The sequence below is a fragment of the Pristiophorus japonicus genome, chromosome 10 (genome assembly GCF_044704955.1).
Source record: "Pristiophorus japonicus isolate sPriJap1 chromosome 10, sPriJap1.hap1, whole genome shotgun sequence".
NCBI classification, from domain to species: Eukaryota; Metazoa; Chordata; class Chondrichthyes; family Pristiophoridae; genus Pristiophorus; species Pristiophorus japonicus.
In genome coordinates, this window is record NC_091986.1 from 217,858,460 (window position 1) to 217,885,279 (window position 26,820).

The window sequence follows — 26,820 nt, forward strand, 5'->3', positions numbered from 1 at the left end:
TTTAGCCCTGGTATCATACAAACAGGTAGTGAGGGACTGATTTGGCAGAGATGGGAGCTTTCATTCCCTGAAGGGCATGACTGAACCCGTTGAGCCTTTGTTAATAAATGACTACCCTGCAGCTTTCATGGTCATTCTCTGGTGCAGCCCACAAAATCACCAGATTTATTACATTCAATTCACAACTTGCAGTTATACAGCACCTATATAAAGCAGTAAAACGTCTCAAGGCACTTCACAGCTACGTTATCAAAGTCTGACATTGAGCCACGCAAAGAGTTATTAGGGCAGGAACTTGATTAAAGAGGTAGGTTTTAAGAGTGTCCTAAGGGAGGAGAGAGGTGGAGAGGTTTAGGGAGGGAATTTCAGAGCTTGGGGCCCAGGCAGCTGAAGGCACGGCCGCCGATGGTGGAGTGTTGGAAATAGTGCAACAACTCACACTGATATATTGCGCCATTGACAAAACAAAATGTCCCCAAATACTTGGCAATCCATGCTCGGACAGGAAGAATGGTAGCAGAGGCTGATGGTGCCTTCAACATCGCATCCCAGCAAGAGTCAGTGCCTTCTGGAGAGCAGGGAGTAAAATGAGAAGGGAGGAGGAGGTCCCAATAACCTGGGAACGTCGAGGCTGTCCTTTGGCAAATTTGCAGCTGCTGGTTACAGCGTCACTTTGGGAGTGGCCAATGTGCAGGTTAATCATCCAACCACTGAGATGGGACCTTTATAAAATACAGCCCTGTCAGCCGTGGCTCAGTGGGCAGCACTCTCGCCTCCGATTCAGAAGGTCGAGGGTTCAAGTCCCACGCGAGAGAGACTTAAGCACAAAAATCTAGGCTGACACTCCCAGTGCAGTGCTGAGGGGGCACCGCATTGTCGGAGGTGCAGTGCTGAGGGAGCGCCGCACTGTCGGAGGGGCAGTGCTGAGGGAGCGCCGCACTGTCGGAGGGGCAGTGCTGAGGGAGCGCCGCACTGTCGGAGGGGCAGTGCTGAGGGAGCGCCGCACTGTCGGAGGGGCAGTGCTGAGGGAGCGCCGCACTGTCGGAGGGGCAGTGCTGAGGGAGCGCCGCACTGTCGGAGGGGCAGTGCTGAGGGAGCGCCGCACTGTCGGAGGGGCAGTGCTGAGGGAGCGCCGCACTGTCGGAGGGGCAGTGCTGAGGGAGCGCCGCACTGTCGGAGGGGCAGTGCTGAGGGAGCGCCGCACTGTCGGAGGGGCAGTGCTGAGGGAGCGCCGCACTGTCGGAGGGGCAGTGCTGAGGGAGCGCCGCACTGTCGGAGGGGCAGTGCTGAGGGAGCGCCGCACTGTCGGAGGGGCAGTGCTGAGGGAGCGCCGCACTGTCGGAGGGGCAGTACTGAGGGAGCGCCGCACTGTCGGAGGGGCAGTCTTTCGGATGAGACATTAAACCGAGGCCCCATCCGGTCTCTCAGTTGGGCGTAAAAGATACTTTTCTGAAGAAGATCGGAGTGAACTTGCCAATATTTATCCCTCACTTAAAACCACTAAAACAGATGATCTGGTTATTATCACATTGCTGTTTGTGGGAGCTTGCTGTGTGCAAATTGGCTGCCGCATTTCGTACATTACAACAGTCACTGCACTTCAGAAAGTACTTCATTGGCTGTAAAGCGCTTTGGAACATCCGGTGGTCATAAAAGGCGCTATATAAATGCAAGTATTTCTTTCTTTTACTGCTTAGACCCCAGCTGGAGTATTGTGTCCAATTCTGGGCACCGCACTTTAGGAAGGATGTCAAGGCCTTGGAAAGGGTGCAGAGGGGATTTACTAAAAATGGTACCTGGATTGAGGGACTTCAGTTACGTGGATAGACTGGAGAAGCTGGGTTTGCTCTCCTTAGAGCAGAGATGGTTAAGGGCGATTTAATCAAGGTGTTCAAAATCATGAATGGCTTTGTTATGAGTGAATAAGGAGAAAGTGTTTCCAGTGGCAGGAGGGTCAGTAACCAGAGGGCACAGATTTAAGGTGATTGGCAAAAGAACCAGAGGCGACACTGGGAACTTAAAATTTCTTTTAGTGAGCTGTTGTGATCGGGAACGCGCTGCCTGAAAGGGCGGTGGAAGCAGATTCAATAGTAACTTTCAAAAGGGAATTGGATAAAGACTTAAAGGGCAAACATTTACAGGCCTGTGGCAAAAGAGCAGGGGGGAGTGGGTCTATTTGGATCGCTCTAACAAAGCTGGTATAGGCACGAGTGCCCACCTTCCTTCTGTGCTGTACCCTACTACACACCTTGGGACTACGCATCTTGGAAAAACACCAGAGCGTCCGAAGAGCGTAGGTGCTACCGAGACAGACAAAGTACTAACGGTGGCGTGGGTCAGGTCGGGTCGAGGGTCATTCGGCAAGGCTAGGGCGGATCGCACGCCATTTAAAACATAAGCGGTGAAGCCGGTAACTAGTCCGGCCTGCCGGTTTTTGGACAAGAACTCCGGATTTTATTCTACTGAATATCAAATGGGATTTTCTCAAAAATGTCCGGTTTTCGGGCAATTCCGATTTTCGGATCTGAGAAATAGGAGCAGGAGTAGGCCATACGGCCCCTCGAGCCTGCTCCGCCATTTAATACGATCATGGCTGATATGATCATGGACTCAGCTCCACTTCCCTGCCCGCTCCCCATAACCCCTTATCGGTTAAGAAACCGTCTGTCTCTGTCTTAAATTTATTCAATGTTCTAAGATTATGTCCCCTAGTTCTATCAGTGGAAACAACCTCTCTGCATCCAGCTTGTCCAGCCCCCCTCATAATTTTATACGTTGTACCTGTACATTAAAGGCACCACATAAATGCAAGATGTTGTTGTTACAATGGTGTGGGGTGCAAGGAAGAGACAGAAGTGAAATATTAACGATGGTCACCTCCAGCACTGCCAGCACGGTGTCCAGTTGATCCTCACGCAGTCGGATGTGGCTGGAGATTTTGCGCAGAGCGTGTATCGAGCCCAACCTCACCTCCTCAATCTCGTCGTTGAACATGTCCACCAGAAAATCCAGGCACTTCTCAGCGAAAGATGCCGAGGCCTGAGCCAGCATACAGAGCGCTTCCACGGCAGCATTCCGGACCTCTGAGATTCAACGGGAACAAATTAAAAAAACCCCCGTAAAGCGGCCAGGGAATTTGAAGCCGTTCCAGGGAACATTCTGCAACCAATACATAACCAGCCGGGACTCAGTGGACAGCGCTCTCGACTCCGAGTCAGAAGGTTGTGGGTTCAAGTCCCACTCCAGGGACCGGAGATCATAATCTAGGCTGACACTCCAGGGCAGTGCTGAGGGAGTGCCGCACTGTCGGAGGGGCAGTGCTGAGGGAGTGCCGCACTGTCGGAGGGGCAGTGCTGAGGGAGCGCCGCACTGTCGGAGGGGCAGTGCTGAGGGAGCGCCGCACTGTCGGAGGGGCAGTGCTGAGGGAGCGCCGCACTGTCGGAGGGGCAGTGCTGAGGGAGCGCCGCACTGTCGGAGGGGCGGTGCTGAGAGAGCGCCGCACTGTCGGAGGGGCGGTACTGAGGGAGCGCCGCACTGTCGGAGGGGCAGTGCTGAGAGAGTGCCGCACTGTCGGAGGGGCAGTGCTGAGAGAGTGCCGCACTGTCGGAGGGGCGGTACTGAGGGAGCGCCGCACTGTCGGGGGGGCAGTACTGAGTGTATGAGTACATTCAGTCCCGCAAGCCTGTTCTGCTATTCAATTAGATCGTGCCTGATCTCTGTGACATCTCTACCTGCCTTAGTTCCATAATCTTTAATACCCATACCTAATAAAAATCAATAAATCTCAGCTTTGAAGTTTTCAATTGACCCCCAGCCTCAGCATGTTTTGGTGGGAGAGCACTCCAGATTTCCAGTATGTCTGGCTCTTATTTTAAGGTGATGACCCCTTGTTCTGGACTCCTCCTCCCACCAGAGGAAATACTTTCCCTCTGTCTACGCCATCAAATCATCCTAAACCCCTCGATTAAATCACCCCTTAATCTTCTGCACTCGAGGGAACACAAGCCCAGTCTGTGCAACCTGCCCTCGTCATTTAACCCTTTTAACCCCGGGGTATCATTCTGGTGAATCTGCACGGCTCCCCTTCAAAGGCGGTGCCCAGAACTGAACGCAGTTTCTCCAGATGGAGTCTGACCAGGGCTCTGTACAACTGTACATACATTCCACCCCTTAATGCATTCCTTTGACAAGCCTGTAACAATGTCAGTCAGATGATGATTTCATTGTTTCCGCAATTTTACAGTCAGTAAAATCCTCAGGTCGTCCCAAATCGCTTCAAGCTAATGGATTTTTTTTTTTGAAGTGTAATCTCTGTTGTTTTTAAGAACGTAAGAAATAGGAGGACTCGGCCATTCGGCCCCTCGAGCCTGCTCCGCCATTCAATAAGATCATGGCTGATCTTCTACCTCAACCCCACTTTCCCACCCGATCCCCATATCCCTCGATTCCCTTAATATATAAAAATCTCTGACTTGAATATACTCAACGACTTGAGCATCCACAGCCCTCTGGGGTAGAGAATTGCAAAGATTCACCAGCCTCCGAGTGAAGAAATCTCTCCTCAGCTCAGTCCTAAATGGCCGCCCCCTTATCCTGAGTATTATTCCGTAAGCATAGCGAGGACCCACAAATGAATTGAGCAAATAAAGGTATTATCGGTGATATTCTTGGCCGGAGGGATCAACGCTGACCGGGTCACCATGTCTTTTACAGCCGCCTCAGTTACAACATCCCAGCCAGAAGACGCCGTCCTCTGCCAAAGCAATGGTAAGCTTGCACCGACCCGGCACCTTCACCGTCGGAATAGCGCCCCCCCTCCCCCCCCCCGGCACCTTCACCGTCAGAATAGCGCCCCCCCCCGCGAGGCGCGTTCCTGGTAACGATTTCCACACGGCCCGCGACAGGCCCATTTGACGCTCAGCTGCGCTTACCGTACATCTCGTCCTCCAGCCCGTGGACGAAGGCCCCGCAAGCCCCCGAGTTCATGAGGTTGACGGTGTAGGTGTCCACCGCCTCCTTGGGGGCGTCGTCCCCCCACTTCCTGCCGCTAGAAAACTCGCCCGACGTGTACAGCTCCTTGGCTCGCTCGTGGGCACTGCGCTTTCTCTGCATGGGGAGGGGGAGAGAGACAATATAAGAACATACATAAGAAATAGGAGCAGGAGTTGGCCATTCGGCCCCTCGAGCCTGCTCCGCCATTCAATAAGATCATGGCTGATCTGATCATGGACTCAGCTCCACTTCCCCGCCCGCTCCCCATAACCCTTCACTCCCTTATCGCTCAAAAATCTGTCTTAGCTCCGCCTAAATTTTCCCCAGATTTTTTTTCTCCCTAAATTGGCCTGGGTTTGTCTCTGGTTTTTTGCCTCTCCCAGGAGATCACATGGCTCCGGTTGGGGTGGAGTGTAGAATGTTTCAGTGTAAGGGGAGTTTCAGTTGTGTGAGGCGGACTGGCTGGGCCGGGTGCTCTTTACCTTTCCGCCATTGTTCATAGGTTTATATGTAACCTTCAGGACTGCTGACCGAGGGCCGGTGCGGACATGATGGGCCGAAATGGCCTCCTTCTGCGCTGTAAATTTTTTGGTTTCTAAATATATTCAATGACCTAGCCTCCACAGCTCTCTGGGGCAGAGAATTCCAAAGATTCACCACCCTCAAGAGAAGAAATTCCTCCTCATCTCAGTTTTAAATGGGCGACCCCTTATTCTGAAACTATGCCCCCTAGTTCTAGATTCCCCCTCGAGGGGAAACATCCTCTCTGCATCTACCCTGTCAAGCCCCCTCAGAATCTTATAATTTTCAGTAAGATCACCCCTAAGTCTTCTAAACTCCAATGAGTACAGGCCCAACCTGCTCAACCTTTCTTCATATGACAACCCCGTCATGGGGGGAGGGGGATGAGATCAGAAAACCAAAGCTTAGAATCTCAGAGGCTGATAAAGAAAAAAATACCGACCAGCGCGCATTTAAATAGCCCCTTTCACCCCTCCTTGGTACGTCCCCAGATCGCTTCGCAGCCAATGGATGAAGTGCTTTTCTTTAAGTTATTCATTCTTGGAATTTGGATGTTGCTGGCATTTATTGCCCATCCCTAATTGCCCTTCTGCGCTCCTCTAATTCTGCCCTCCTAGGCATCCCTGATTATAATCGCTCCACCATCGGTGACCGTGCCTTCTGTTGCCTGGGCCCCAAGCTCTGGAACTCCCTCCCTAAACCTCTCCCGCCTCTCTACCTCTCTTTCCTCCTCCAAGATGCTCCTTAAAACCTCTCTCTTTGACCAAGCTTCTGGTCACCTGCGCTAATTTCTGCTTATGCGGCTTGGTGTCAAATTTTTTATCTCATAACACTCCTGTGAAGCGCCTCTGGACGTTTCACTACGTTAAAGTCGCTATATAAATACCAGTTATTGTTGTCGCCGAGAGCATGCAGAAAGCAAGCGCAGGCAGCGGAAGGAGCGTGCGGCAAACCAGACTCCCCATCCACCCTTTCCCCCAACCACTGTCTGTCCCACCTGTGACAGAGACTGTAATTCCTGTATTGGACTGTTCAGCCACCTGAGAACTCACTTTTAGAGTGGAAGCAAGTCTTCCTCGATTCTGAGGGACTGCCTATGATGATGGTAGTGGTGAGCTGCCTTCTTGAACCGCTGCAGTCCGTGTGGTGAAGGTGCTCCCACAGTGCTGTTAGGGAGGGAGTTCCAGGATTGTGACCCAGCGACGATGAAGTTAATCGCTCTCATTTTTGATGGCACAGCAAGGGTCCACAAAGAACAAATGACTGAATGACCACATTATCTATTCTTGATCGTAGCGCTTGAGGGATTAATGTTGGCCTGCCCCTGGTATCTTTAATAGGTGCCTAAATTTAACATCTCCGGTGGAAGACAATGCAACAACAACTTGGACTTACATGAAACACAAAAAGTTAGCATGCAGTTACAGCAATTAAACAGGAAAACTAATGGAATGTTAGCCTTTATTGCAAGGGGGATGGCGTATAAAAGCAGAGAAGTCTTGCTACAACTGTACAGGGTATTGGTGAGACCACACCTGGAGTACTGTGTGCAGTTTTTGTCTCCAACTTAAGAAGGGATATACTTGCATTGGAGGCAGTTCATAGAAACATAGAAAGTATGTGCAGGAGTAGGCCATTCGGCCCTTCTAGCCTGCACCGCCATTCAATGAGTTCATGGCTGAACATGCAACTTCAGTACCCCATTCCTGCTTTCTCACCATACCCCTTGATTCCCCTAGTAGTAAGGACTCTATCTAACTCCTTTTTGAATATATTTAGTGAATTGGCCTCAACAACTTTCTGTGGTAGAGAATTCCACAGGTTCACCACTCTCTGGGTGAAGAAATTCCTCCTCATCTCGGTCCTAAATGGCTTACCCCTTATCCTTAGACTGTGTCCCCTGGTTCTGGACTTCCCCAACATTGGGAACATTCTTCCTGCATCTAACCTGTCTAACCCTGTCAGAATTTTAAACGTTTCTATGAGGTCCCCTCTCATTCTTCTGAACTCCAGTGAATACAAGCCCAGTTGATCCAGTCTTTTTTGATAGGTCAGTCCCACCATCCCAGGAATCAATCTGGTGAACCTTCGCTGCACTCCCTCAATAGCAAGAATGTCCTTCCTCAGGTTAGGAGACCAAAACTGTACACAATACTCCAGGTGTGGCCTCACCAATGCCCTGTACAACTGTAGCAACACCTCCCTTGCCCCTGTACTCAAATCCCCTCGCTATGAAGGCCAACATGTCATTTGCTTTCTTAACCGCCTGCTGTACCTGCATGCCAACCTTCAATGACTGATGTACCATGACACCCAGGTCTCGTTGCACCTCCCCTTTTCCTAATCTGTCACCATTCAGATAATAGTCTGTCTCTCTGTTTTTACCACCAAAGTGGATAACCTCACATTTATCCACTGCCATACATTTGCCCACTCACCTAACCTATCCAAGTCACTCTGCAGCCTCATAGCATCCTCCTCGCAGCTCACACTGCCACCCAACTTAGTGTCATCTGCAAATTTGGAGATACTACATTTAATCCCCTCGTCTAAATCATTAATGTACAATGTAAACAGCTGGGGCCCCAGCACAGAACCTTGTGGTACCCCACTAGTCACTGCCTGCCATTCTGAAAAGTATCCATTTACTGCTACTCTTTGCTTCCTGTCTGCCAACCAGTTCTCAATCCATGTCAGCACACTACCCCCAATCCCATGTGCTTTAACTTTGCACATTAATCTCTTGTGTGGGACCTTGTCGAAAGCCTTCTGAAAGTCCAAATATACCACATCAACTGGTTCTCCCTTGTCCACTCTACTGGAAACATCCTCAAAAAATTCCAGAAGATTTGTCAAGCATGATTTCCATTTCACAAATCCATGCTGACTTGGACCTATCATGTCACCTCTTTCCAAATGCGCTGCTATGACATCCTTAATAATTGATTCCATCATTTTACCCACGACCGACGTCAGGTAATAATAGGTAAAACATGCAATATAATAGCAGAGATGGAAATTAACTAAAGCACAACCCACCTTCAGATCAGACATCAATTTCTTATCAAGGGTCTGCTCCAGAAACTGTACACTGACTTGATGCATGGATCCCTGAAATAGAAGGTGGTGATGAGCTACAATGTTAATTGTCAATTGGGACAAACCGACAATTTGAGGCATTTATATCGCATCTAAAAAGAAAAACTTGCATTTCTATAGCACCTTTCACAACTTCAGGATGTCCCAAAGCGCTTTACAGCCAATCAAGTACTTTTGGAGTGCAGTCACTGTTGTAATGTAGGAAACCAATATGTGCACAGCAAACTCCCACAAACAGCAATGTGATAATGACCCAGATAATCTGTTTTAGTGTTGTTGTTTGAGGCACACCGGGGAGAACTCCCCTGCTCTTCTTCGAAATAGTGCCATGGGATCTTTAACGTCCATCTGAGAGAGCAGATAGGACCTCGGTTGAATATCTCATCCACAAGATGCCACCTCCGACAGTGCGGCACTCCCTCAGCACTGCGCTGGGAGCGTCAGTCTAGATTTTTGTGCTCAATCCCTGGGGTGGGGCTTGAACCCGCAACCTTCTGACTCAGAGGCGAGTGTGTTGCCCACTGAGCTACGGCTGTGGAAGATGAGCAGCCATGATCTTCACTGAATGGCGGAGCAGGCTCGAGGGGCTACGTGGCCTACTCCTGCTCCTATTTCCAGTGTTCTTCTGTGCGTTGGGTTAGTTCAAAATGAAAAATTCCTGGGTGGGGAGGGAAGCACAGCAGCAACGGGATAAAGGGAGCATGGGCCGGAATTTACAGAAGGTCACGGTCCTGCCACATCCCCGATGTCTCCTCTGAAGTTCCAGAATTTGTCCTTAGTGATGTTGATTGAGGGATAAATATTGGCCAGGACACCAGGGATAACTCCCCTGCTCTTCTTTAAAATAGTGTCGTGGGATCTTTTACATCCACTTGAGAGGACAGACTCGGTTTGTCTCATCCGCAAAAGGGCACCTCTGACAGTGCGGCGCTCCCTCAGTACTGCCCCTCCGACAGTGCGGCGCTCCCTCAGTACTGCCCATCCGACAGTGCAGCGCTCCCTCAGTACTGCCCCTCCGACAGTGCGGCGCTCCCTCAGTACTGCCCCTCCGACAGTGCGGCGCTCCCTCAGTACTGCCCCTCCTACAGTGCGGCGCTCCCTCAGTACTGCCCCTCCTACAGTGCGGCGCTCCCTCAGTACTGCCCCTCCGACAGTGCGGCGCTCCCTCAGCACTGTCTCTCCGACAGTGCGGCACTCCCTCAGTACTGCACTGGGAACGTCGGCCTGGATTTTAGTGCTCAAGTCTCTCTGGAGTGGGACTTGAACCCATGACCTTCTGACTCACAGGCAAGAGAGAGCGAGCTACCCACTGAGCCATGGCAGAAGCCTTGGCTATCACAGACAGGAGTTACGACAAGGAAGTAAGCCTGAGTGCAGGACAGGACGTCGGCCTCAACGCAATGGTTTAGTTGTTGCTTCGCACTGCTGGGTGGTCCAGGAGATGAAACTTACCAACAGTTTGGCTGCCTGTACTCTCACCATCCACGATCCGTCATTCACCATGTGACAAACCTTCCCGAAAGCATCGTCGATCAAGCGAATTTCCTCGTTGGATGATGGAATTGGGACTATACTGAAGAAACGGAGACGGTGACATGAACACAAGAACATAAGAATTAGGAACAGGAGTAGGCCATCTCGCCCCTCGAGCCTGCGCTGCCATTCAACAAGATCACGGCTGATCTGGCCGTGGACTCAGCTCCACTTACCCGCCCGCTCCCCATAACCCTTAATTCCCTTATTGGTTAAAAATCTATCTATCTGTGATTTGAATACATTCAATGAGCTAGCCTCAACTGCTTCCTTGGGCAGAGAATTCCACAGATTCACAACCCTCTGGGAGAAGAAATTCCTTCTCAACTCGGTTTTAAATTGGCTCCCCCATATTTTGAGGCTGTGCCCCCTAGTTCTAGTCTCCCCGACTAGTGGAAACAACCTCTCTGCCTCTATCTTGTCTATCCCTTTCATTGTTTTAAATGTTTCTATAAGATCACCCCTCATCCTTCTGAACGCCAACAAGTAAAGACCCAGTCTACTCAATCTATCATCATAAGGTAACCCCCTCATCTCCGGAATCAGCCTAGTGAATCGTCTCTGTACCCCCTCCAAAGCCAGTATATCCTTCCTTAAGTAAGGTGACCAAAACTGCACGCAGTACTCCAGGTGTGGCCTCACCAATACCCTGTACAGTTGCAGCAGGACCTCCCTGCTTTTGTACTCCATCCCTCTCGCAATGAAGGCCAACATTCCATTCGCCTTCCTGATTAACTGCTGCACCTGCAAACTAACTTTTTGGGCTACGGCCACACTAGTCTGAAAACGCCCGCTCTCATCTGATCTTGAAAGCTAAGCAGAGTCAGGCCTGGTTAGTACTTGGATGGGAGACTGGAGGCTCTATCCCACCCCTGTATTCAGGGGGCACTTGAACTAATTGGTTGGAGCACGACCCATCTCCTCTATCTGGGAGTCTACCTTAGCCCCGACGAGGAAGCCTGGCTGGCGAACTGGCAGGAGCTGGAGGCCAAGGTCGCTGCTCGCCTAGGGCGCTGGACAGGACTGCTCCGAGTGCTGCCCTACAGGGGTCGAGCGCTAGTCATAAACCAGCTGGTGGCCGCCATGTTGTGGTACCGGCTGGTCACTTTGACCCCTGCGTTTGTCGCCAAGATACAGAAGAAGCTGGTGGACTTCTTCTGGAACAACAGGAAGCACTGGGTCTGGTCTCTGCCGCGGTCTTGAGTCTCCCGCTTGGGGAGGGCGGTCAGTCGTTGGTGTGCGTCAGCGCCCAGCTCGCGACTTTCCGTCTTCAGACCCTGCAGAGATACCTTTAAGTTGAGCCCCCTCCTAGGTGGCGTGCTCTGGCGATGTATTTCTTCCGCCAGCAGCACGGCCTCAACTACGACACGCAGCTCCTGTTTGTGAGTGTGGGGGGCGTCAGGACCGCCCTCCGGGAGCTGCCTGTCTTTTACAAGGAACTCATCAGGGTCTGGAACAAAGTCTCCACCAAGCGCAGCTCTCCACCGGCTGGAGTGGCGGCCGTCCTGCAGGAGCCGCTGCTCGGGAATCCGTACCTCCACGACCGAGGTTTTGGGTGGCGGTCGGACGAGAGGGCTGGTGAGGTGACCAGGGTCAGGGACCTGCTCGATGGCGGAGGAGCGGGCTGGATGGCGCCAGACACGCTGGCGCGGCGCCTAAATTCTGCCAACGTCCGCCACGCGGCCGATGCCATCGAGTCGCTAAAAAGAGCTCTGGGCCCCGACTCCGTTAGGTGCATCGAGGAGGCTCAAGCACGTGGGGAGATCCCGTCCGAATTGACCCCCGTCCGGACGGAATTCCTCATCGGCGCCAAACCCCGGAACCTCCCTCGGGGGCCGGCGTCTCACAACTTGAGCCGCATTGGGAAAATCCCCTCCATGCCTTTCAGTTCCGCGCGGAGGGGTTTCCTGTACGGGCTGCTCCTGCACACTCTCAACTTTGCCATCCTCGCCTGCCGTCCGGACACGCCATGGCGTACCATCTTGCCGTCCGGAGGAGGCGGGGGTCCCCGATGGAGGGCACTCTACGCAGGGGTCCTCCCACTATTTGTCGGGGCCTTGGCCTGGAGGGTGGTGCACGGAGCAGTGCCGTGCAATAAATTTTTAAGCCGGTTCACGGGCTCCCAGGCCGCCTGCAATTTCTGCGGTCTGGAAGAGTCCGTGTTCCATGTTTTTATTGAGTGCAGCCCCTGTTCTGTTATTTAAAGGGGCTGCTCCTGAAATTCTGGCTGCACTTCAGTCCCACACTCCTGACCTTCGGGCACCCTGTGCGGAGGGGAGCGGGTAGGTCCGAGGGCCTCCTCGTAGGACTGCTCCTGGGCACGGCCAAGGGGGCCATCAGCCGGTCCAGGCAGCGGGCGGTCGAGGGGGTCGTTCAGCCAGACTGACTGCCTCTCTTCCGCGCACACATCCGGTCCAAGGTGTCCTTGGAGATGGAGCACGCGGTGTCCACCGGTACGCTCGCGGCCTTCCGCGAGAGGTGGGCACCGGAGGGACTGGAGTGCATCGTCACGCCCGGCAACCAAATTTTAATTTGATTTTATGTTTAAGTTAATTTGTTTTAATTGCCGGTGCTTTTAGTGTCCCCCTCCCCTTTTATAGGGGGCACTTGGAAAAAAATGTGATTCTGTGCCCAAAAAAAACCCCCAAAAAATAAAAAAAAAGGGCCTTGTAAATGTTGGTGTTTCCCCCAGATCGGGGGGCACGGTTTAATGTTTTTTGTTTTCTCCTAAAAGAGTTTCATGCACAAGGACCCCAGGTCCCCCTGCACCTCAGCATGTTGTAATTTCTCCCCATTCAAATAATATTCCCTTTTACTGTTTTTTTCCCCCCAAGGTGGATGACCTCACACTTTCCGACATTGTATTCCATCTGCCAAACCTTAGCCCATTCACTTAACCTATCCAAATCTCTTTGCAGTCTCTCTGTGTCCTCTACACAACTCGCTTTCCCACTAATCTTTGTGTCATCTGAAAATAGGGACAGTGCGTACTCACCCCTTCAGTCCCCAGAACATGTCCCCAAACCTCTGACCTTTAATCCACGCAACCATATTAAGTAAAAAAAAACACTGGCAGATTAACCTCACTGCAGGAAACTTAACAGAACCAGCCTCTAACTTGCTCTTGTCGCCACGTGAATACTGTGGCGTAAAAGTACGTGAGTGTCTCACCTCCTGACTCCCCATTTCCACCATCTACAAGGCACAAGTCAGGAGTGTGATGGAATACTCTCCACTTGCCCGGATGAGTGCAACTCCCACAACACTTGATCGGCACCCCATCCACCACCTTCAACATTCACTCCCTCCACCACCGGCGCACCGTGGCTGCAGTGTGTACCATCTACAAGATGCACTGCAGCAACTCGCCAAGGCTTCTTCGACAGCACCTCCCAAACCCGCGACCTCTACCACCTAGAAGGACAAGGGCAGCAGGCGCATGGGAACACCACCACCTCCACGTTCCCCTCCGAGTCACACACCATCCTGACTTGGAAATATAACGGCCGTTCCTTCATCGTCGCTGGGTCACAATCCTGGAACTCCCTCCCTAACAGCACTGTGGGAGCACCTTCCATTTAGAAAGCAGTGACAGGATTGGTCCAAGTCAGCATGGATTTATGAATGGGAAATCATGCTTGACAAATCTTCTGGAATTTTTTGAGGATGTAACTAGTAAGAGTGGACAAGGGAGAACCAGTGGATGTGGTGTATTTGGACTTTCAAAAGGCTTTTGACAAGGTCCCACACAAGAGATTGGTGTGCAAAATCAAAGCACATGGTATTGGGGGTAATGTACTGACGTGGATAGAGAACTGGTTGGCAGGCAGGAAGCAGAGAGTCAGGATAAACGGGGCCTTTTCAGAATGGCAGGCAGTGACTAGTGGAGTGCCGCAGGGCTCAGTGCTGGGACCCCAGCTCTTTACAATATATATTAATGATCTACAGGATGGAATCGAGTGCAATATCTCCAAGTTTGAGATGACACTAAACTAGGTGGCGGTGTGAGCTGTGAGGAGGAATCCAAGAGGCTGCAGGGTGACTTGGACAGGTTAGGCGAGTGGACAAATGCATGGCAGAGGCAGTATAGTGTGGATAAATGTGAGGTTATCCACTTTGGGGGTAAAAACACAAAGGCAGAATATTATCTGAATGGTGGCAGATTTGGAAAAGGGGAGGTACAACGAGACCTGGGTGTCATGGTACATCAGTCATTGAAAGTTGGCATACAGGTACAGCAGGCGGTGAAGGCGGCAAATGGTATGTTGGCCTTCATAGTTAGGGGATTTGAGTATAGGAAAAGGGAGGTCTTACTGCAGTTGTACAGGGCCTTGGTGAGGCCTCACCTGGAATATTGTGTTCAGTTTTGGTCTACTAATCTGATGAAGGACGTTCTTGCTCTAGAGGGAGTGCAGCGAAAGTTCACTAGACTGATTCCAAGGATGGCTGGACTGACATATGAGGAGAGACTGGATTAACTGGGCCTTTATACATTGGAGTTTAGAAGGATGAGGGGATCTCATAGAAACATATAAGATTCTGACGTGATTGGACAGGTTAGATGCGGGAAGAATGTTCCCAATGTAGGGGAAGTCCAGAACCAGGGGACACAGTCTAAGGGCAAGGGGTAGGCCATTTAGGTCTGAGATGAGGAGAAACTTCTTCACTCAGAGAGTTGTTAACCTGTGGAATTCCCTGCCACAGAGAGTTGTTGATGCCAGTTCATTGGCTATGTTCAAGAGGGAGTTAGATATGGCCCTTACAGCTAAAGGGATCAAGGATATGAAGAGAAAGCAGGAAAGGGGCACTGAGGTGAATGATCAGCCATGATCTTACTGAATGGTGGTGCAGGCTCGAAGGGCCAAATAGCCTACTCCTGCACCTATTTTCTATGTTTCACCACACGGACTGCAGCGGTTCAAGAAGACGGCTCACCACCACCTTCGAGGGGCAATTAGGGATGGGCAATAAATGCCGGCCTTGCCAGCGACGCCCACATCCCAGGAATGAATAAAAAATAAACAAACCCACTACTCATTATTTCATGAACTGTTGAATGATGCACGATAAGGGTGGAGTTTGTGTGTTTGTGAATCAAATTAAAAACCAGGGACCTCTGCCTCCAGGCTGAAACTCTGTAATTAGGCCGTTCCTTCATCGCCGCATGGACAATGGAAAAGTGTTTGCAACAGGGCGGCTGATCCGCTGCCACCTAGTGTGCCCCCGGGTCAAAGTTTAATTACTCTCTCTGTGGCACAAATTAATTAGTAATTTACGCTTTGCTTGATGTAGAGTACGGCCAGCGTCCACTGACCCCAAATCAGTTTGAGGAGCGACAGGCTGGGATTTCAGTGCAAGAGCTGGGCCTAAGCACAAGAAATAGGAGCAGGAGTGGGCCATTTGGCCCCTCGAGCCGGCTCCGCCATTCAATAAGATCATGGCTGATCTGATCATGGACTCCGCTCCCCTTCCCCGCCCGCTCCCCATAACCCTTCACTCCCTTATCGTTCAAAAATCTGTCTTATCTCCGCCTTAAAAACATTCAATGACCCAGCCTCCACAGCTCTCTGGGGCAGAGAATTCCACAGATTTACAACCCTCTGAGAGAAGAAATTCCTCCTCATCTCAGTTTTAAATGGGCGGCCCCTTATTCTGAGACTATGTCCCCTAGTTCTAGATTCCCCCACGAGGGGAAACATCCTCTCTGCATCTACCCCGTCAGAATCCTATACATTCCAATAAAATCGCCTCTCATTCTTTTATTCAAAATCACTTCTAAATCCACCATAGAAAATAGGTGCAGGAGTAGGCCATTCGGCCCTCCGAGCCTGCACCACCATTCAATAAGATCATGGCTGATCATTCACCTCAGTGCCCCTTTCCTGCTTTCTCTCCATACCCCTTGATCCCTTTAGCTGTCAAGGCCATATCTAACTCCCTCAAAAGACCAGGCCTATTAATACTCAACACATCGGTTAGATGGTGCAATCTCATGAGATTGGAGTGGGACTTGAACCCACGACCTTCTGACTCAGCACTGAGTATCTTACTACTGAGCCAACACTTGCAGACAACCATGTTATCCAAATACTACCCTCACCCAGCCACACTAACCTGTCGGCGTATAGCTGGCTGAGAACCCACACGAGCTGCACAGCCACAGAGCGCACTTGTTCGTAGTCGTCGGACAGCGCCTTGCAAGCCTTTGGAAGAGGAACCGGATACAACAAATTAAAATGGCGAGCGGCATTTACTTACAACAACAATTCCATCGAGTAACATCACGAAGGGCGCAATGAGGCAGAAATTGACATTGGGCCAAAGAAGGAGAACATAAGAATTAGGATCAGGAGCATAAAAACTAGGGGACATCGTCTTCGAATAAGGGGCCACCCATTTAAAATTGAGATGAGGAATTTCTTCTCTCGGAGGGTTGTAGATCTGTGGAATTCTCTGCCCCAGAGAGCTGTGGAGGCTGGGTCATTGAATATATTTAAGGCAGAGATAGACAGATTTTGGAGTGATAAGGAGTAAAGGGTTATGGGGAGCGGGCAGGGAAGGGGAGCTGAGTCCATGATCAGATCAGCCATGATCTTATTGAATGGCGGAGCAGGCTCGAGGGGCCGAATGGCCGACTCCTGTTCCTATTTATGTTCTTATCAGGAGTGGGTTATACGGTCCCTCGAGCCTGCTCCGCCACTCAATGAGATCATGGATGATCTTCTAAATAGTGCCGTGGGATCTTTTACGTCCACTTGAGGGGGCAGACGGGATCTCGGTTTAATGTCTCATCCGAAAGACGGCACCTCCGACAGTGCAGCACTCACTCGGCACGGCACTGGAGTGTCAGCCTAGATTTATGTGCTCAAGTCCCTGGAGTGGGACTTGAACCCACAACCTTCTGACTCAAGAGGCGGGAGTGTGCTGCCCACTGAGCCACAGCAGACAGACACTGTGAACATTGAATATACTCAACGACTGAGCATCCACAGGCCTCTGTGGAAAATTTGTGACGTAAGGAACCTGGCCGATTTCCCTCCCTTCCTCCCCCACCACCCAGCCAAAGGGTACTGAGGCCAACTCTAGAACCCCTACCTGTATCCTTGGCCGAGATCAGCTTTCCTCACCGATTCCCTGGATGGCTTAAGCAGGAAAGGTTTGGGTTCACATGCCGTTGGCCTACAAGCCAGAAGGCTGGCGGGTTCAGTCCCAGGCGCGCGCACAACCACGTGCGGTTACGGGGAGCGTGGTGCACAAGGTTGCACTGCGGGCTTTTATTTTCGCCCTTCTTTCAGTACGTTTGCATTCCGCACAACACAATATATTTAGTTTCTTTGTTCCGGTATTTACATTCATACAGCACAGAAGGAGGCCATTCGGCCCATCGTGCCTGTGCCAGCTCTTTGAAAGAGCTCTCCAATTAGTCCCACTCCCCCCACTCCTTGCTCTTTCATAAGAATGTAAGAAATCGGAGCAGGAACAGGACATACGGCCCCTCGAGCCTGCTCCGCCATTTAATACGATCATGGCTGATCCGATCATGGATCAGCTCCACTTCCCTGCCCGCTCCCCATAACCCCTCATCGGTTAAGAAACTGTCCAACTCTGCCTTAATATACTCAACGACTGAGCATCCACAAGCCTCTGAAGTGGAGAATTCGTGACGTAAGGAACCTTGTTGGTTTCCCTCCCTCCCTCCCTCCACAGCTCTCTGGGGCAGCGAATTCCACAGATTCATAACTCAGAAGAAATTCCTCCTCATCTCAGTTTTAAATGGGCGGCCCCTTATTCTAAGATCATGTCCCCTAGTTCTAGTTTCCCCCCCATCAGTGGAAACATCCTCTCTGCATCCACCTTGTCAAGCCCCCTCATAATCTTTCCCTGTAGCCCTACATATTTTCCGCTTCAAGTATTTATCCAGTTCCCTTTTGAAAGTTACTGTTGAACCTTTCAGGCAGCACATTCCAGATCATAACAAATGCCTCCTCATCTCCGTCTGGTCCCTTTGCTGATTACCTTCAGTCTGTGTCCCCTGGTTACCGACTCTCCCGCCAATGGAAACAGTTTCTGCTTGTCTACTCCATTAAACACCCGTCATGACTTTGAACTCATCTGTTAACTCGCCTCTTAACCTTCTCTGCTCTGAGGGGAACAATCTCAAGCTTCTCCAGTCTCTCCTCATAACACGAGTCCCCTCATCCCTTGTACCATTCCGACCAACCATCTCCACACTTTCTCCCGCGGTTTCGTTGTTGGTCTTTACCTGACAGTAGATGGTCTGCTGCAACTTCATTCCCCGCTCGTGTAACTGCAACTAGGACGAAGCACAAGAGACAGGGTGATCCTCAGCACCGCAGGTGGACAAACAGAGCGCAGGGGCACTGCAACTATTACAATGTGGCCTGCGCTATTAAGAACAGAAGAGAACCCAGACTAGCAGGTGGCCATCCAGATGAACATTTTTTTAATCACAGACTTCCCTTTCACGCGGCCTGATGAATTTCAACTTGACTTTATATACAGGGCTCTTCACAACCTCAAAACGTCCCAACACGCTTTACAGCCAATGAAACACTTTTGGAGTGTAGTCACTGTTGTAATGTGGGAAACACGGGAGGCAATTTGCGCACAGCAAGCTCCCACAGACAGCAATGTGATAATGACCAGATAATCTGTTTTAGTGATGTTGATTGAGGGATAAATATTGGCCCCAGGACACAGGGGATAACTCCCCTGCTCTTCAAAATATTGCCATAGGATCTTTTACGTCCACTTGAGAGCGCAAACGGGGCCTCAATTTAACGTCTCATCCGAAAGACGGCACCTCCGACAGTGCAGCACTCCCTCAGTACTGTCTCTCCGACAGTGTAGCACTTCCTCAGTACTGCCCCTCCAGCAGTGCAGCACTCCCTCAGTACTGCGCCTCCGGCATTGCGGTGCCACCTCAGTACTGCCCCTCCGACAGTGCGGTGCTCCCTCAGTTCTGCCCCTCCAAAAAGTGCAGCACTCCCTCAGTACTACCCCTCCGACAGTGCGGCGTTCCCTCAGTACTGCCCCTCAGACAGTGCAACGCTCCCTCAGTACTGCCCCTCCCACAGTACAGCACTCCCTCAGTACTGCCCCTCCGACAGTGCGGCGCTCCCTCAGTTCTGCCCCTCCAAAAAGTGCAGCACTCCCTCAGTACTGCGCCTCCGGCATTGCGGTGCCACCTCAGTACTGCCCCTCCGACAGTGCGACGCTCCCTCAGTTCTGCCCCTCCAAAAAGTGCAGCACTCCCTCAGTACTGCCCCTCCGACAGTGCAGCGTTCCCTCAGTACTGCCCCTCAGACAGTGCGACGCTCCCTCAGTACTGCCCCTCCCACAGTGCAGCACTCCCTCAGTACTGCACTGGGATTGTCAGCCTGGATTTTGAGCTCAAGTCTCTGGAGCGGGACTTGAACCCCTAACTATCAATGTATAAAACTGTGCCGGATCTCAAAGCCACAGCTGCCGCAAGTGCCAATTATTACTGTTTTGCTGCGATGCTGTGTACTGTGTACTGTGACACCATCAGGTGATCTCGCTGGCGGCTACTTAATGTGAGCACACAGTGTATGGTTACTGAGAGCAAACAAACTCTGGGTAAACAGGAGGGAAAGGTCCGGCAGTGTGCTGATCAAGAGGCAGATTATGGGCCACCGTGGAGGTTTGCTAGTGAAACAAAAGACACATCGAATAAAAAGAACTTGCATCTATATAAATCGCCTGAAAGCACTTCACACACCTTTGGAGTTCAACGACTTATGTCGCGATCTCCAATTCAAATGTGTCAAATTTTGTTTGATAATCCTTCTGTGAAGAACTGTGGGGCGTTTTACAACGTTAACGGCGCTACTTAACTGCATACTGTTGTTGTTTCATATTGCAACAACAACTTGTATTTATATAGCGCCTTTAACGTAGTGAAACGCCCCAAGGCGCTTCACAGGAGTATTATGATATTTAAAAAATTGTCACTGAGCCACATAAATAGAGTTCAGCACAGGTGACTAAAAACCTGGTCAAAGAGGGAGGTTTTAAGGAGCGTCTCGAAGGAGGAAAGAGAGGTAGAGAGGTGGAGAGGTTTAGGGAGGGAGTTCCAGAGCTTGGGGCCCAGGCAGCTGAAGGCACGGCCACCGATGGTGAAGCGATTGTAATCAGGGATGGTCAAGAGGGCAGAATTAGAGGAGCGCAGAGATCTCGGGGGGTTATGGGGCTGGAGGAGATTACAGAGATAGGGAGGGGCGAGGGCCATGGAGGGGTTTGAAAATAAGGATCAGCAAAGGTCTGGTAGCAAAAGCAAGTCGGTCCATTTTCTGGACTGTGGGAGACACAACCATGGTGGGGGATAACCTTCCAGACACAAGACTCCCAAAGCAAGCGCTCTACTCGGAACTCCTTCACGGCAAACGAGCCAAAGGTGGGCAGAGGAAACGTTACAAGGACACCCTCAAAGCCTCCCTGATAAAGGGCGACATCCCCACTGACACCTGGGAGTCCCTGGCCAAGGACCGCCCTAAGTGGAGGAAGTGCATCCGGGAGGGCGCTGAGCACCTCGAGTCTCATCGCCGAGAGCATGCAGAAACCAAGCGCAGACAGCGGAAGGAGCGCGCGGCAAACCTGTCCCACCCACCCCTTCCCTCAACGGCTATCTGTCCCACCTGCGAGAGTCTATGGCTCTCGTATTGGACTGCTCAGCCACCAAAGAACTCACTTCAGGAGTGGAAGCAAGTCTTCCTCGATTCCGAGGGACTGCCTATGATATGGGTGGGGGATGATAACCACACGACATTCTGCGTTGTTGAGCAATGAACCGTGGAATTTACTCTCCTGCTACATGGGCGGTTAGAGAACGTAAAGACAGGGAGGAAACCTTTCTCCTTACCCGTCTTATCTTTTCTCCCCCTCCACTCCTGAAGATAGCAGCTAGCCTCAGCTCTCTCGGCCAAACGCGCATTAGTTATGTGACCGCTCTCGGCAGCGAGTGTCCTCAGGTAATTCCACCATGGAAGGACTCACAGCCGTGTCAGCCGTGACTCAGTGGACAGCACTCTCGCCTCAGAGTCAGAAGGTCGTGGGTTCAAGTCCCACTCCGGACACTCGAGCACAAAAATCGAGGCTGACACGCCAGTGTAGTGCTGAGGGAGCGCCGCACTGTCGGAGGGGCAGTACTGAGGGAGCGCTGCACTGTCGGAGGGGCAGTACTGAGGGAGCGCTGCACTGTCAGAGGGGCAGTACTGAGGGAGCACCGCACTGTCAGAGGGGCAGTACTGAGGGAGCGCCGCACTGTCAGAGGGGCAGTACTGAGGGAGCGCCGCTCTGTCGGAGGGGCAGTACTGAGGGAGCGCCGCACTGTCGGAGGGGCAGTACTGAGGGAGCGCCGCACTGTCAGAGGGGCAGTACTGAGGGAGCGCCGCACTGTCAGAGGGGCATCTTCCGGATGAGACGTTAAACCGAGGCCCCATCTGTGCTCTCTCAGGTGGACGTAAAAGATCCCACGGCCACTATTTTGAAGATGAGCAGTGGAGTTCTCTCCGGTGTCCTGGCCAATATTTATCCCTCAATCAACATCACTAAAAACAGATGATCTGATTATCACATTGTTGTTTGTGGGAGCTTGCTGTGCGCAAATTGGCTGCCGCGTTTCCCACATTACAACAGTGGCTACACTCCAAAAAGAACTTCACTGGCTGTAAAGCGCTCTGGTGGTCGTGAAAGGCGCTATATAAATGCAAGTCTTTCTTTTCTTTTTCATAACCCAATAGGACATGTGCGCTGGAACACGCCGTTCAATGTCCCACGGATGACTGCACACAAACCCATCTGATTACGTTATTTCCCCTCTCTAGTCCAGAGCCGTGTAGAACCCTAACTGCTGCCCCAACTTAGATTTTTAAGAAGCGTCTTTCACGACCTCAGTATGTCCCTAAGCGCTTTACAGCCAATGATTTTGGAGTGTAGTCACTGTTGTAATGTGGGAAACGCGGCAGCCAATTTGCACACAGCAAGCTCTCACAAACATCAATGTGATAATGACCAGATAATCTGTTTTTATGTTGATTGAGGGATAAATATTGGCCCCAGGACACCGGGGATAACTCCCCTGCTGCTCTTCGAAATAGTGCCGTGAAATCTTTAACATCCACGTGAGAGGGCAGACAGGGCCTCGGTTTAACATCTCATCCGAGAGACGGCGCCTCAGATAGTGCAGTGCTCCCTCAGTACTGCCCCTCCGACAGTGCAGTGCTCCCTCAGCACTGCCCCTCCGACAGTGCGGCATTCCCTCAGCATTGCCCCTCCGACAGTGCGGCGCTCCCTCAGTACTGCCCCTCCGACAGTGCGGCGCTCCCTCAGCATTGCCCCTCCGACAGTGTGGCGCTCCCTCAGTACTGCCCCTCCGACAGTGCGGCGCTCCCTCAGCACTGCCCCTCCGACAGTGCGGTGCTCCCTCAGCACTGCCCCTCCGACAGTGCGGCGCTCCCTCAGCACTGCCCCTCCGACAGTGCGGCGCTCCCTCAGCACTGCCCCTCCGACAGTGCGGCGCTCCCTCAGCACTGCCCCCTCCGACAGTGCGGCGCTCCCTCAGCACTGCCCCCTCCGACAGTGCGGCGCTCCCTCAGCACTGCCCCCTCCGACAGTGCAGCGCTCCCTCAGCACTGCCCCTCCGACAGTGCGGCGCTCCCTCAGCACTGCCCCCTCCGACAGTGCGGCGCTCCCTCAGCACTGCCCCCTCCGACAGTGCGGCGCTCCCTCAGCACTGCCCCTCCGACAGTGCGGCGCTCCCTCAGCACTGCCCCTCCGACAGTGCGGCGCTCCCTCAGCACTGCCCCTCCGACAGTGCGGCGCTCCCTCAGCACTGCCCCTCCGACAGTGCGGCGCTCCCTCAGCACTGCACTGGGAGTGTCAGCCTAGATTTGTGTACTCGAGTCTCTGGAGTGGGACTTGAACCCACAACCTTCTGAGGCAGAGGCGAGAGTGGTGTCCACTGAGCCACGGCGGAGACCAAAAAAATACTTAATCAATCAGGAAAATCAGCACAAACCTGGCGGGGCCGGGGGAATTCAACACGAGGCCTCCCCGGTTTGCTGGACTCCAGTACCGGCTGAGCCGCAGGCCACACTTACCATGGCTTTCATCGCCGCCATTCGGACGCGAGGATCCTGGTCGACGAAGGAATCGCTGATGATCTTCTGCACATCTTTGGCAGCGAGGTTTTCCAGCTCCTTTGCCGTCGGCTTATCCAGGGACCCCAGGCCCCCGATCAGCTGCAAGCATTTTTTCCTCACCACGTGAGAGGTGTCCACGAGGTGCTGAATATCGCAAACAAAACAAACACTGGGGGTTACACGGAATGCAAAGAATGAATTTTCAATTATATAGCGCCTTTCACAACCTCAGGACGTCCCAGGATTTCACCAGACTCAGAGGAAGACTTGCATTTCTATAGCGCCTTCGGACATCCCAGAGCGCTTTACAGCCAATGAAGTACTTGGTCACTGTTGTAATGTAGGAAACGTGGAGGCAATTTACGCACAGCAAGCTCCCACATACAGCAATGTGCTGACGACCCAGAACATCTGTTTTTTTTTTAAAAAGTGATGTTGGTTGGCCAGGACACCAGGGGAATACTTATCTTCTCAAAACCTCTTATGGATGATGTTTAAGAGTAAGAAAGTAAGAAACAGGAGCAGGAGCTGGCCACTCAGTCCCTCAAGCCCGCTCCGCCATCCAATCATGGCTGATCATCGGCCTCAACTCCACTTTCCTGCCCGATCCCCATATCCCTTTGATTCCCCGAGAGTCCAAAAATCTATCGATCTCAGCCTTGCATACACTCAACGACTGAGCCTCCACAGCCCTCTGGGGCAGGGAATTCCAAAGATTCACCACCCTCTGAGTGAAGGAATTCCTCCTCATCTCAGTCCTAAATGGCCGAGCCCTTATCCTGAGACTGTGCCCCCTGGTTCTAGACTCTCCAGCCCGGGGGGGAAACATCCTCCCTGCATCTACCCTGTCAATCCCCTTATTACTTTTCAATGAGATCACCTCTCATTCTTCTAAACTCAAGAGTATAGGCGCAATCTACTCAATCTCTCCTCATAGGACAACCCGCTCATCCCAGGAATCAATCTGGTGAACCTTTGTTGCAACCCTCTAAAGCAAGTTGTTAACCTGTGGAATTCCCTACCGCAGAGTGTTGTTGAAGCCAGTTCGTTCGATATATTCAAGAGGGAGTTAGATGTGGCCCTTACGGCTAAAGGGATCAAGGGGTATGGAGAGAAAGCAGGAAAGGGGTACTGAGGTGAATGATCAGCCATGATCATATGGAATGGTGGTGCAGGCTCGAAGGGCCGAATGGCCTACTCTTGCACCTATTTTCTATGTTTCTATCCTTCCACAGATAACGAGACCAAACAAAAATCATAGGCTGATACAGCACAGGAGGCGGCTATTGTGCCCATTGAGCCTGTGCCAGCTCTATGACAGAGCTCTCCAATCAGTCCCTCCCCCCACCCGGCTCTTTCCCCACAGCCCTGCAATTTTCCCCCTTCAAGTATTTATCCAATTTCCCATTTGAAAGTTACTATTGAATCTGCTCCCACCGCCCTTTCAGGCAGCGTGTTCCCGATTGTATCAACTCGTTGCTTAAAAAATAATTAATCCTGATCTCGCCTCTGGTTCTTTTGCCAATTATCTTATAACCACAAATAGCGGAAAGTGCTCGAATGCCATTAGGGTTTAAAAATAATTAATTCTCGGGATGTGGGCATCGCGGGCAATTATCGCCCGACCTTAATTCGATACAACGGAGCAGCTTGCTGGGCCGGCCATTTCAGAGGTCCGTTAGGAGCCAACCACGTTGGGTGTGGGATGGGAGTCACATGTAGGCCCAGACCGGATAAGGTTTCCTTCCCCCAACGGGGCATCGGTGAACCAGTTGGGATTTTACGACAACCAGACAAGCCAATTAGATCTGTTTCTCGGGATCGACAGGTATGGTGTGAAGGCGGAGCTGGGGTGAATCTGATTTGGTCTGCATTAAAGGTTTGGGTTTAGTTTGCATTTAAAGGAATAGGTTTTATGAATTTGATCTGGCTAAAGGGATTGGTTTAGTGGTTTTTATCTGGCTGAAAATGGATTGGTTTAGTGGGTTTAATCTGGCTAAAATGGTCTCCTTCTCCGAGTGAGGATATACTTGCCATAGAGATGGTGCAACAAAGGTTCAGCAGACAGAGAGGGTTGTCCTATAGGGAGAGATTGAGTCGACTCGGCCTATACGCTCTGGAGTGTAGAAGAATGGGAGGTGATCTAATTGAAACATATAAAATTCTTAAGGGGATTGACAGGGTGGATGCAGGGAGGATGTTTCCCCTGGGTTGGGGAGTCTAGAACCTGGGGTCACAGTCTCAGGATAAGGGGTCGGCCATTTAGGACTGAGATGAGGAGGAATTTCTTCTCTTTGGAATTCTCTACCCCAGAGGGCTGTGGAGGCTCAGTCATTGAGTATGTTCAAGGCTGAGATCGACAGATTTTTGGACTCGAGGGGAAATCGAGGGATATGGGGATCGGGCGGGTAAGTAAAGTTGAGGTCGAAGATCAGCCATGATCTTATTGAATGGCGGAGCAGGCTCGAGGGGCCGTGTGGACGACTCCTGCTCCTAATTCTTATGTTCTGATGATCTGTTTGGTTTGGTGGGTTTAATCGGGCTAAAAGGGATTGGTTTAGTGGGTTTGATCGAGCTAAATGGCATGGGGATTGATCTGAATAAATGCGATGGAGTCGGTGGGTTTAATCTGAACAAGAGGGATGGCCATTTTCTGTCCCTAAAATATTTTGAAAGCTCAACTACCAGAAATAATTTGCTCCCTCCCCTCCCCAGCCCAGCCCACTTTCTCTTGCCAATAACCGGGGAACCAGATGTAACGAAGAGACCGTTTCCTACCTTACATCCAATCTCAACCAAACGGAAACCGAGAGGCAGGTTGTCCTGGAGTTGAATTCCAATCACCAAAATGGTGTCCAGTAACTGGGCGAGGACATGGTGAGACTCTGCAACAACACGGCATATTAATAAAAACAAACGGCCCAAAACATACGCAACCGACTCTTACATTCTCAAAGGAAATCGGAGATGTTGCAATATTTTTTTCCCCCCACACAGACATTAGTGTTTTTCTCACCGGTTTTGATATAAAGGTGGCAAAAAGAAATACTGGAGTTTATATAGTGTCTTATCATGTTGTTGAAGTACATTAAAATGCAAGTAAATTTTTTAATGCATTCTCGGCATGTGGGCGTCGCTGGCAAGGCCGGCATTTATTGCCCATCCCTAATTGCCCTTGAGAAGATGGTGGTGAGCCGCCTTCTTGAACCGCTGCAGTCCGTGTGGTGAAGGTGCTCCCACAGTGCTGTTCGGGAGGGAGTTCCAGGATTTTGACCCAGCGACGATGAAGGAATGGTCGATATACGTCCCAAGTCCAATGCACACTTTGGTCCCAGTAACACCCCACAAATCATCATCATCATAGGCAGTCCCTCGGAATCAAGGAAGACTTGCTTCCACTCTTAACATGAGTTCTCAGGTGACTGAACAGTCCAATACGAGAATTACAGTCTCTGTCACAGGTGGGACAGACAGTGGTTGAAGGAAAGGG

At 51.4% G+C, this 26,820-nt stretch overlaps 1 protein-coding gene across 2 annotated transcripts in view; it reads right to left on the reverse strand.

The window, feature by feature from the left end:
* Positions 1-26,820, reverse strand: part of ints4 (integrator complex subunit 4) — a 94,772-nt gene that overhangs the window by 54,552 nt on the left and 13,400 nt on the right. For both annotated transcript variants that reach the window (XM_070892571.1, XM_070892570.1), the window contains exons 4-11: positions 26,109-26,215; positions 23,289-23,474; positions 18,410-18,460; positions 16,261-16,349; positions 10,066-10,186; positions 8,554-8,625; positions 4,932-5,106; positions 2,878-3,083 (exon numbers count right to left, since the gene is read on the reverse strand). In XM_070892571.1, coding sequence (XP_070748672.1) covers positions 2,878-3,083; positions 4,932-5,106; positions 8,554-8,625; positions 10,066-10,186; positions 16,261-16,349; positions 18,410-18,460; positions 23,289-23,474; positions 26,109-26,215 — 1,007 coding nt within the window. The remainder of the gene's footprint in view (positions 1-2,877; positions 3,084-4,931; positions 5,107-8,553; positions 8,626-10,065; positions 10,187-16,260; positions 16,350-18,409; positions 18,461-23,288; positions 23,475-26,108; positions 26,216-26,820) is intronic.